This window comes from Erigeron canadensis, chromosome 4 (assembly GCF_010389155.1).
Source record: "Erigeron canadensis isolate Cc75 chromosome 4, C_canadensis_v1, whole genome shotgun sequence".
Lineage (NCBI taxonomy): Eukaryota > Viridiplantae > Streptophyta > Magnoliopsida > Asterales > Asteraceae > Erigeron > Erigeron canadensis.
The window spans coordinates 1,438,905-1,452,169 of NC_057764.1; the positions used below are offsets into that span (position 1 = coordinate 1,438,905).

At 34.2% G+C, this 13,265-nt stretch overlaps 1 protein-coding gene across 1 annotated transcript; it reads right to left on the reverse strand.

Moving 5' to 3' along the window:
• Positions 1–7,544: 7,544 nt before the first annotated feature.
• On the reverse strand, positions 7,545–12,596 carry LOC122595761 (protein SIEVE ELEMENT OCCLUSION B-like). Its single transcript, XM_043768197.1, has 7 exons — positions 12,500–12,596; positions 12,100–12,414; positions 11,566–12,002; positions 9,449–9,558; positions 9,212–9,354; positions 8,606–9,103; positions 7,545–8,512 (listed from the first exon to the last, which is right to left on the reverse strand). The coding sequence occupies exons 2-7, from the start codon at positions 12,367–12,369 to the stop codon at positions 7,808–7,810; spliced, it is 2,163 nt and encodes a 720-aa protein (XP_043624132.1). The 5' UTR covers positions 12,370–12,414; positions 12,500–12,596; the 3' UTR covers positions 7,545–7,807.
• Between the last annotated feature and the right edge of the window lie 669 nt (positions 12,597–13,265).

The following is a 13,265-nucleotide window of genomic DNA, read 5'->3' on the forward strand; positions in this document are numbered from 1 at the left end:
GCGCAGAGAAGCCTTTGTCTTCTTTACCAAAAACGTATGAAAGAGAAATAGTCAAACTGTTTGATTACCAAAGATGGTTTGAGACAGTTGGTACAACCACCATGTGACTCTTATCTTCTAGTTCTTTGAATTTCTTCCCGCTATGACTTTACAATTTTGAAAGAACCATCCGCTGATGAAGAGTAATTGGACTCGCTGATGACACACATCAACGACCAAGACTTATCAGCGATCCTAGACTCAACACTTTGTTATTCCTTTAATAATGTCCGGCTAGTAGGCTGAATATTTGTTTGAATCAATGTGATCATGTAGACGTTTATTGTTTTACTTATTTTGTTAGAATCTGTTGGAGTGTGTTTTACTGTTTATCGTAGATCATGTTTTACTAGTTCTTCATATTATTATTGGTTTTATATTCGAATATATTAGTTGACAACCGTCATTTGAGCGTCTTTTCAGAAGTACTTTTTCCGGTCATTTTTAGTTCGTTTGTTTAAGTGCGTTGTTAGACTTTAAGACTTTATCGATGGATTAAGTGGATTTATGTTTCATTCGGGCCTTATGAGCACTTAGACTTTAGAAAAATTGCACGTGGACTCGAGAACAGGAAGAAATATTAGTTGTCTTGTGGAAATGCCAAATTAAGTAAAATACTTAAAATTAAATCAACTAAAGATTTAATAAACAAATATGGTCATATTTATATCTGTTGAAAATCTATTGAAAAATTACATTTAAATATGTCAACAAAAATTAATTTACGAGTCGCGAGTATTCGTGAATTGTCGGGTCAAACTATGTTATTAAAAAGTCAAAAAAATAGGCTTAGGAGCATAATGACCTAACAAAACCTTAAAAACTTCTTCCATTCCCCCTCATTTCACACACACTCCACCCTCACACTTCCTCCCTCCCCTATTTTTCTCTCTAGCCGCCCGATACCTCCCTCCTCCCTCTCTATTCGGATTTCACCATACAACCACCGTTCGGCCGCCACTAAACCACCATAAACCGCCGCCAACAACCATCAATCTTCTCCATTTCTTCAACTTCTTGTAGTTTTGGTTAAGGTTTGTTGGATATTCGTATGTAAATCGGTTGTTCTTCATCAAAGTCATAATTTTTTTCCTTATATATATATATATATATATATATATATATATATCGCGGCTATATTCATATATATGTATATAGATCCGTTTTCTTTTTCTTACTTATACACATAGATCTGAAAAACGTCATCCTTGATTATATAGATTGGTTTTGTATATTTATATATGTATATAAATCCGGGATTTATACAAAAATATATATATAATTCGGTTTTCTTCTTTTTCCTCCTCTCAAAAACCGTAACGTGTATATATATATAAATATATATATATATATATTCTGTTGTGTTGTATACATATATGTAAAAGATCCGAAATCCTTGGCAAATAGATATTCTTTTCGGTTTTGATGTGAATATGGCTATATATCCGAAATCTTTATAGATCCGAAAAGGATAAACCGAAAACCCTTGAAGTTCAAAAAGTATGAACCGAAAACCTCTTGAATCCGAAAACTTTGGTCCGAAATCCATCTTCTTGGTAAGATTTGGGATTGTAATGTGTTTTTTATTCTTGTTGAGATCCGAAAATATGTATATAAATTCGAATTAAAATAAATTCGTGATTGAAAGTTGTATTAGATTGATTTTCGGTTAGATCTAGTTAGATCCGAGTTGTTTTAGTGATTTTTGGTCTTGAAATCGGTTATGGCTCATAAATCTACCCGAAATCTTGATTTTTGTTTGGTCAAACCACCGGTCAACGCCGGTCAAACCGGCAAGAAAATGCTTTTGATTTAAAAATTTGATTTGGGTTGTATGTTGGTGTTTAGATCTAGTTTTGGTTTGGTCAAATTTGGTCAACGATGGCTTATTGATAAGGATTAGAGTTTGGGTATTATTTTGCGTATTATGTTGGTATTTTTAGTCAAAATTAAAGTTTTTAAAATAAAGTTAAATTATATATTTTAATTAAATTGATCCCTGTTTAAAGTTAACTTTCAATTTTTATAAATGATAAAATTAATATGGATATATATATATATAGATATAAAGACTAAATTAATTAGTTATGTATACAAGTATTAAATTGATATAAACATATGTATATATACATACAAAGATTTATTTGATATAGACTTATGACTATATATATATATATATATATATCCAAGGACTTTATAAATACAATACAAATCATATGACTTATCAAACTTAACATATTTTGTAAAGAGACTTTGTAAAGACAATGTACAAATTATATGACCTTCCAGACTTAATATATTTTATAATGACGTTGATACGAAGACTTGACGGGATATAAACAATAAAACATGACATTATTAAACAAATTATTTATTTGGACAACTTAAGACATTGGACAAGACATAATGGCATTTCCTAAGACACTAGTATAAGACATGGACTTGTGCAATTAAGTAAGTACTTACTGGATGACTTGTGCATAATATAGGGCTTTTGGACAGATAGTGAGCATGTTTCAGGTGTATCTGACTGTTCGTGTTCTTGACATTGATCTAAAATACTTATACTTGTGCTGCTTTCAGGTGAGTTTTGTAGCCCCTCTTTTTACAAGTTTTGGGGTGGAAAGTATACTTACTTTATTTTTAAACGATTTTGTCGATTTCTGTTTTATGTTCAATATTGAGCCTGTACGTATAGAGTTACTTATGCCATTTGATGTGCTTTGATCTTGTTTGTATGTGTGTGATTATGTGTTTGTGTGATGTGCTTTGGACGTGCTTATTGTATGAGTTGAGACTTGGACTTAAGACTTGAGACTTGGACTAAGGCAGGTACCGTAAGACCGGACTTTGAGACTTTGAGACTTTGGGTCTCGTGACTTTGAGACTTGTGACTTTGAGACTTGTGACATTGAGACTTGTGACGTGAGACTATTGACTGGCTATGGCATAACTCTGCTCATTATATTTTGAACAAATACTTATTTTGATTTAAATAATCGACAAAGGACTTATTTCTTTGACTAGACTTTTTGACATAAAACCTACGAACTCACCAACCTTTGTGTTGACACGTTTTAGTATACTTTTCAGGTACTCGGGTTAATCAGGGATAAAGACTGTCATGCTAGGCTTGGACTTCGGAGATTAGTGCTCCTTCATTTATTGTCAGACTTTAAGGCTAAATGCCTTGGATTATTTCTTTATAGACTTGGTTGTAATAAACTATTCTAGCACTATTATGACTTTGAACTCATGTTTCGGGAATATATTCATTATATTCTATTTCATTTAGTAGTATCTATGTAATTCCATGTCGAGCTGTACTTTTCATGACACCTCATATTTCCGCCCAACGGTGGGGTGTTACATTAATTCTGATGGTTGTCTATGATCATACACTAAGACTAATATGCTAGGACAGAAAACAACTAGTCGGTCTATAACTAGGAGTAAAAAGTGATTCACTTGTAACCGAAAGATCCAGAACCATAATAATTAGAATGAATAGAACATGATGCTTAACAATGTCAGACGCGATCCTTTGACTTGGAAACGAGCACTGTGGTCATCGGAGAGAATTATTATCTGGTCATGGCTTAAGAGTCGGGTAACTTAAAGATGAACTAGTAACACAAACTTTAGGTCAATAATACTTAAACAATGATTCTAACAAGAATTTGTTTATAGGTTAGTGTGAGTCTAACGACAGCACTAGTAATTAGGTGAAGTGAATCTAACGAAAATCTGAGATGTCATTAAGTTTCCAACAGACTAGCAAATAGGTAGAATAGTATTTGGTCGTACCATGATATCGGAGATGCCAAACAAGTATTTTAATTTAATTACTGCTATTTGCTTTTTCAAACTCTTTTCAGACTAAGCCTCTCGCTGAATAAATGGTTGCAACTTTTATCTACTTTTTAGTATTTTAATTAGTTTAAATAGGAAATCATGACAACTCCACAACCGCTAGAATTACAAATACTACTAGATTAGGTAAAGCAACGTGTTCCTGCGAACGATCCTGTCCTTATCACTAAACTATACTACATCCGATCGGGTCTCCTGTCCGTTAAGATGTGTGTGTTTTTCATATTAACTTGTACAACATTTTATAAATTTAAACACTAAAACAAAAAACCGCATCAAGTGTTTTGGCGCCATTTCCGGGGACACGATGCATTCTTAGTTTAGTAATGTAATTCGAACCTGCTTTGTGTTTCGGCATGAAGTAGTTACTTTTCAGTATTTAGTTTAAGTCAATATGGGTTAGAAGTCAAATTAGGTTTAGTTAATTTAGCTAGTATTTTCATTTTCTTTAAAATCAAAAATCCAAAAAAAATTTTATTTCTTCGTTTCTAGTTGTTAAGATTAGATTGTTTGCATTTAGATTCATTTAGATTTATTTTGCTATCAAAGTTACTAATCGTTTTCGTGTTTTAGTGTTCATTTTTGTTCTTATTTTCTTTTTCTTTTTTAGTTTTCGTTTAGTTTGTTTCAGTTAAGATAGGTACAATGCATTGGAAAGGATTTGAGGAATCTGACTGGGGATGGAGGAAGACATAAAAAGGGCGAACAATGAGAAATTTTCCGAGCAACTGAAGCCAGCGCCGCTGGAGGATCACCAGCGCTGCTGGGAAGGTATGTGTGACCATCTGAAACTTGAAAGACTCAATCCAGAGGAGATGAGGCTGGAAGTTGTAAGTGAAATCTCAACATGTCAAGGAGCAAAAGTGGAAAATGTAGTCGTTACGGTGAAGGAAATAAGCTTTGAAGCTACCTTCATAGTTCTAGATCTTCCATGTTACCACAAAATTCCACTAATTTTGGGAAGACCATTCTTACACTTGACAAGGGCAACTATGGACTTCGACAAAGGTGAAATTATACTAAGACAAGGATCCAAATGCGTGTTGCTAAAAGCTAGAATTATACATACTACTAAATTAGGTAAAACAACGCGTCCCTGCAAACAATCATATTCTTATCAGTAAACTATACTACATCTGATCGGGTCCCCTGTCCGTTAAAACAAAAACCGCACCAGTTTCGCATTTTCCCCACCCCACACCAGCTCTCCACCTTTTTCTCTTCTCTTTCTTTTCCACTCACCATACGATTAATAACTTGACTTTCTTCAACCTAATACAAATCCTAAAATTTTTACATTACCTGTAAACACAAATGGCTTTTTCTACCTAATAAAAATCCTAAAATTTCTACATTATCGGTAGACACACATAGTGATATTTTGTAGATTATAATGTCCTTTAGAAAGACACTTCATCTATTTGTAAGAAAACAAGTTTGTGCAATTGACAATCTTTCTTAAACCCTCCACTGCCACTATTATACAAGAAAATTCTTTGGTCCCCCATCAAGTTCATGCAAGAAAATTTTGGATAATTTAAAGCAACTACAATTGCTTCTTACATTGTTTCTAATTACCATCATTTTGATTTTTTAAGTATACCCATTTTTAACCTCTTTAACCTCCATTCACCACCAGCCAGTAAAGATATATAGATCTATATATCTATATCTCTTATCTATATATCTATATCTTGATATGTAGATCTACGTATCTGCTATATTTTTGATATATATCTCCATATCGAATATGAAAGAAATAAAAGGTTTTTTTTTTCAAATTTGAAGGTAAATATGTATGTATATATAAAGTGTAGGTATCTATAATTATATATGAAGAAGAAGAATTCAATGAATCTCTATGATTAATTGTTAATGGTATTTATAAGGCAACATGGGAAGAACGACTTTTGAATGGTTGGATTTTAGGAAGTTTGATGGTGAATTGGTGGTGATAGGTGTTTGTAGATTTTGTCTGATACAATATATTCATATATATATATATATTTATATACATAATAAAACAATAGTTATATATCCTGACTTTTTAAAGCCATCCACCTCAAATTAAAATTATCTCTAAACATGCCACATAGGATTTATCCTACGTGGCACCTCCATATTTTTTTCACACTAATAGATTTTCATTAAATAATATAATATAAGTATACATATATTTTAAATATGGCATATAGAAAAAGCATATATATATATATAATTTATATTTATATAAATCAAACATATATAAAAAATCACGATTAACCTTGCATGATATTTTTTAACTTTTTTATTTTAATTATAAACACTTCATAATTCATGACTCATAATCCATGATATTTTATTACCTTTTCTAATATTATTAGGTTATACACGACCAAACAATTTTGTTGTTTCTCCTTCGTTTTCTTGGCCGAAACCTTAACCAAAATTGGTTATTCTAGCCACAAAAAATGTCTATTTTATAATGATAATAGTAGTTATTTTGAGTTTTACGAATAAATTTCTTGATTGTTGGAGATAAAATACTTTATTTCCTAATTGTGTTTAGGATTATTTTTTCCCGTCACTACATAAGGTTTTTTCTCCATCTTTTGAGCATAACTGAAAGCAAAAACTATAATGATTTTCTCTTATTTATCTTATTAGTTTTTACTTATTCGTATTGTATTTATGTGTATTTTATATGACTAAATTTTTGTCATGCTTAGTTTTTTTACTTTGTATATATTGTTTCGTTTGATGAATATATAGATTGCTACATTATCGATTTACGTTTGATTTGTTGATGATATCAAAATATCTTAGGTTAAATGTTGGTGTGTAATCACTATAATAGGTTTAGTGACTGTGATACCGACATATCAGAAAAGACAAAAGATGACCAGAGTAATCTAGGAATTAACCATTAACCATAACATAATCAATTTCAACATAATAAGCCTATAGAATAGCTACTTATTAATGCATAAAATAACTTTTTTAACTAGTCGCGCATCGCGCGGGGTAAAATATCTAGTATATAATTGCATTTTGGCCTGCGGTAATGTAATTGGGATTTTCAAAAAAAAATTTCTATGAAAGCAAGAGATGGAAAGTTTTGTTCTAAATTCTGCCTTATTCCATGAGATCTAGAAGCACTTCTGCCAAAAAAACCGGTTTCGCTTCAAACTACTAGTAATTAAGACTAAAAGTAAGGAAGTCCTTTTCTTGACTTGGCCTGCGTTCATTATACCTACCCTCTTTTTAGAGAACTTTATTTCAATCTCAACAAAGAAATGAAAGCATAACTCTTATATATATATATATATATATATATATATATATATATATATATATATATATATATATATATATAAGGCTTGTTTTGTTTGCATCATTTAGGGCTTTTTTTGTTCAAAAAGGAAAAAGAAGAGATAAAGCATAAAAGAAAAGAGGAAGGCAGGTATGGGTTTAAAAGACTAATTAAAGTGCTCTTACGTGAGGGGCACATGATATGTTTTAATGGAATTAAATAGACGGAATGAGTTATAGGGATGAAACTTGCAACAAAATTATGTAGTTTGGACCAATTTAACGAAAATTTTTGAAAAGGGATGTAAACCACAAAAACGGGTAAATCACATAGACGAATCTTGCAATTAAATCTTTTCAGAAATTGATGACCCTGCCTAAGAGTCAAATCGCAACAATCATCCGTGTGAAAAATGAAAAACGTCCCTAACGCCCACAAGAGAATTAAAGATTCTGTTTTTTTTTCTTAAATATAAGTTGTTACATTAATGCAAATTAATCACAAATAAAGATCACAATTAACATGTTGAGTGTACTCTTCATTAACCCACAATCTATATAACATATCTGTATTTGAAGATTATATAGATGTAATTAAGTTGAGTTAATCAGTGCAGCATCGGTACAAGAAAAGCCTCTCCATAGACCGTCCACATTCAGCGCAAACCACTCTGCCGGGCATATTCGCAGTGGTTTCTGGTAATATTAAACGGTTGCAATGATGTGGTGGCCAGTTTGCCTCAAGATGTTCATTTAGAATAGGTAGAAAACCTCTCTTTGTTAACTCATCCTCCCACTCTTTGTAAATAGTCAAACTTGTTAGCAAAAGATGTTCATTTAGAGCCGGTAGAAAACCTTTATTGCGTGCCTCATCCTCCCAGTCTTTGTAGTTATTCAAGCTTCTTAAAACTGTGTCGCCATTAGCCCTTCGCATCCAGTCGTTTGAGCCCCGACATATCACGGCCCACCCCTGATCATTACTGTCATATGTAAGCATCACAATGATCTCTCTTAAGATCGGGTCTTCATCGATTGACTTCCCTTGTTGCAGCTTTGAATGCAACATGCTCTCAACGCGCACCCAAAAATACCGTATGAGGGTCAAGTCGGGCAACACGTAACTTAGGTTCTCGGATCGGATTATCTCGTTGTTTTTTCGCACTTTTTCCCTTGGGTTGCTTTTCCCAACATACAACATCTCGAGTTGGATCGCAGCTGTACGTGCAACCACTCGTGCAGTGTTCGTGAAATTCCGTATCCATTCAATGTCCTCACCTCCATACAAACAAATAAAACTTCCTTTAGCAACCTGCAAGACCCAAAAGGCCGGTTAAGAAAACATTTAACAATAAATATAAGTGGAAGTGGATTTAAGCTATAAACATTCATGTAGTATGTATACCCAATCGAAAATCATTGGCTCGATTGAATCTGCAAGCAATTCGATCCTCCATGTTTCTTCCTTCCAAAGGTCTTCTTCCCTCAGGCTAGTAAATGGGAAAGCCAGGCTCCCCCAAATCCACATCATGTGTAGCGCGTTGGTGTTGACGATCCTTCCTTGAAGGTCCATCACAACAAGCAACGGTTTTTGGTTAAAGTGCCACACCTCCTTAATGTACTTGATCACTGCAGGTTCAAGTAATGAGGGGTGAAACACTGAATACCATGGCATCATGTTTCTTAACTCCTCAAATTTGATTTGTCTTTCCTCGTTCCATGGTGCTGTCTTATGATTGGGCACCACTGGGAGCCATACAACCTCGTACTGGCTCTCAGACCTTGTCGGGTTTAGCTTTGCCTCACTGTACATTTGGTCCAGAACAATTATCTCTTCTGGGGGAAGGTCAAGGTCGGAAATGAGTAGCAAAACAATCTTGTTCCTTAGTATTTCTACACTAACCTAGTTGTACACAAATATTCAATTTGAATGTTAGTCAATAATCACATTATATCTAATACAGTATATAATATATATATATATAACGAAATGATGCATACGAACACCTACTCGATTCTTTGTAGTACGTTCGTACAATGGTAGCTGATCATCCTTCAAGTAGATCAAATGCTTGAGATGCCTCGTGTTATCAATATGTGGAGTGTCCATGATGCGAAGGATCCTTTGGTATGCTTCGGTCTGCCTATTCTCCTCTAGTTTGCAATTTCAAAAAATTTTATGAATTATATGGATTAGTCGATAAATCTACATCAGATAAGTAATCACATCTAACATTTTTTATCTTACCAATTTGTGGATAGCAAACTACTAACTGATATCTGAGGAGATCCTGGTAGTTACTGATCTTATGGGCCAAACTTGATAGTTCCCATCCGTCTGTGGTCTTAATGATATGCCTATTTAAAAAAATGTTTAATCAGTTGTACTAATCCATTAGGCCTATCACAATAGGCTCATCGACACCCCGTCGATGAGGCCTCTATTGTGAGCGTGTCGTCGATGACCCTTGTCGTCAGTTTGTGTCAATGGGTCGAAGGGGTTGGACGAGGAGGAGGAGCGTGTGGTTTCAAAAAAAGTTTGTATTTTTTTTCAACGGCTAGTTAAGAAAATCTAGAAAAATAAACCTCCACTATATAAATCAACTTCTATTCAATCATTCTCATGCATCTCATTCACTTCATCTCACTCAAAAAAATTGATACAAAACAACACACACTCTATACATTTCACTAAATATGTCGAGTTCCGACGAAGTTCAGTTTCATACATTCGTAAAGATACAATAGATCCCGATACGTTAAACACTTTTGTTGCTTTTCTAGAAGATGAAGAAGCTAAGAGCTCGTCAATGGCAAACATACCAAGACCACCAAGAAGAAACGTACCCACAAACTATGTGGAAGTCGCGACACATTTATTTAATGATTACTTTGCCCCGGTACCCATTTAACCCTTTGATTATTTTCGAAGGCATTTTCGAATGCCCAAAGAAATGTTTATTCATACAGTGAAATATATACATTCCTTTAACGCAGTACAACCATTACCAAAACACTTTGCTTACTTCCACAACGCTCTAACCAACATTGCGGGTCGCCCGATTTTAAATATTTTTCAAAAATGTACTTCCGTTGTACGCCAGTTGGCTTAAGCTGCTACCGCCGACCAGTTAGATGAATATCTCGAAATGGGTACCCAAACGGCATACGAGTCATTGAACTACTTCTGCAAATGTGTTATTGAATTATATCACTCAGAGTTTTTAAGAATACCGACACAAGAAGATGTTGACAGATTGACCGCTAAACACGAGGTGGTGCATCGTTTTCCGGGTATGCTTGGAAGCATTGATTGTATGCATTGGGCTTGGGGAAACTGCCCAACCGCATGGCAAGGCCAATACACTCGTGGAGACAAAGGACATATGAGGATTATGCTTGAAGGGGTTTCTTGATATGATTTGTGGATTCGGCATGCTTATGTTGGACCCTCCGGTTCGAACAACGACATCAATGTCCTCAATGAATCTAACTTGTTCGACCTTCAGCAAGATAATACTCCCGGGTGAATTTCACCGCTAATGGCCAAGAGTTTACAAATTGGGTGCTATCTAGCTGACGGTATCTATCCAAAATGGACTACACTTGTGAAGTATTTCAAGTGTCCCATGGACCCCAAGACCAGTAAATTCTAACGCTTCCAAGAATCTGCAAGAAAACACATAGAGCGTGCATTTGGGGTACTTTAAGGCCGCTGGAAAATTCTTCAACAAAGTGCTCGTTCATTAAGTGTTGACAAAATTAAACGCATCATGTACTGTTGTGTGCTTTTGCACAACATGATCGTTGAATATAACGAGCATGCAATCAGTCCTTTCGATTTGGAGCTAACTCCCGATACAAGGCTAGACCGTACTTGGGACCAACGGGTTGACCTTCACTTACGTATGACAGCGGAGTTACGTGATAGGGTGACACAACCGTCTAAGAGGCGCCCTAGTCGAACACATTTGGAAGTTACAGGAAAACCAACGTGAACGTTGAATTGTCTTTTTTGTTTAGAATTGTCTTTTTTTTATTAATAAATGTAATGTGTTATTTTTCTTAATGAATGTAATGTGTTGTTTTTTTTAAATAAATGTAATGTTTTGTTTATCTAAATAAATGTAGTGTTTTGGTTTTTTTTAGATAAATGTTGATTTATTATTTATTTTTTAGGTAAATATAAAATAAAATAAAATAAATAAAAGTTGTGGAAGAGGTGTTATTGTTAGTGAGTGTGGGAGAGATGGATGTGGATAGAGAAAAACTGATGTGGCAGTGTGGAAGAGGTATGGATGAAGGTCTTATTGGGATACGCCTTGAGAATGCATGAAGAAACATTAAGATAAATTGCTAGTGTACCTTTGTCCCTTTCCAATGAGCTTAATGAGTATAGATGCACAAGCCACAATGCTTCGGATGATCCAATAAACTGCAGCTGGAATATGAGTTGTGGCTATCACTAGTTCTGGAGTCTCGGGGCTAATATACTGCTCCGGTAGCATCTTAATTTCTACAATGCAACGAGTCAGGTCAAGCATATCCTTGATGAGGTTTCTGACAGCTTCAAACTGTTCACCACGCTCCAGCATATCAGGCAACTGCTTGAGGCGGGTCACTGATTGGGCGAGTGGGTTGGAAATGTAAAGCTGAGCCACCAAACAAAACTCCGCATAGTTCACTGCAAAAGCTGATAGAGTAATAACAGCTTTTGCATCCCATGCGTAGTTTGAAAGCATGTTAAAAATCTCCATGGTGGTTGTGTGTGCATCACCACCTGCAATACACTTGCTAGAAATCTGCGATTTAATTAATTTAGATATTTAATTTTCATTAATTTAACCAATGGTCTCAAAAATATAACTGTTACACCAATCGATTGAACTAAACATTTACCTCACAGGAAACCTTATTGATTGTGAGCGCCATAACTTCAAGAATCTCAGTGATTTCGTTAGAGACAAAACGGCGCTCAACCATTGAACTCAGTTCCGCTTGATTGGTCGTACGCACGATGTTCTCAATGATTTCAAGAAATGGTTTGACGTTGAAATAGGTGCCGTCAGGAGCATGGGTGGCGAGTATGTATTTCAACATGGCATTGTCATCAGATAACAACAACGTATGCAGGTCGTCTATCGCCTGACCGTTTCTTGAGGCAGCCATCAAATGAAGTGGTTAAAGTTTTTCCAACAATTAATGGGATTTTTTCTATTTGATGAAACAAGAAAACAATGTAAATTTTACATCTGATATAACCTACATTTTTTAAATAAGCTGGCAATGAATCTTGTACCTTTCTTGTAGATCGATTTTGTTTATACATTTTTCGCCTTTTTCATATTCTGTCAAAAATTATTGCTCACTTACAACTCCATATGAATATTATTAAAGAATCAACATATTTAAATACTTTTCCTCATTCGAAAAGTGAAAAAAAAAAAAAACATACCTTTCCTAATTAAACATATATTACTTTAACAAAACATGAACATATGTTCAAAAATAATAAATGAAATAGAAAGTTTCCGTGTTTGATTCATCATATTCTATACAACATATTTAAGTATACTTTTCCTAATTTATTTTTTACGGAGAAGATATAGAACGTGTCTCGTGCTTGATTCAGAAGATTCTATAGAACAAGTTAGACTATCTCTGATGCAATAAAATGAGATTCCAACACTTCGTTGAAATCAAGATCCATTTGTTTAGTCATTTGGTTGTTGCTTCTTTGTTTTTGGTTTTGGATTTTAAATGTTCCTACTTTGTATTTTTATGTTTCTTGGATTTTAAATATTTGTTGATTTTATTTGAATTTAAATGTTGATGCTTGTTTTTATAGACAAAACATCTTTTTTAGTTACTCTTTATATGCTCCACACAAAATTGTTTCTGCCAATATCAACCCAAACCCATACAAACACTGCAGTACTGCACCAGATGCACCTCAAACTCTAAAAGGTCCAGTAAGTCTTGGGCTGGCTATACAAACACTGCAGTACTGCACCAACACTTCACTAATCAAACAATTGCCATGAAAGACAAGACTTGAAACCTAC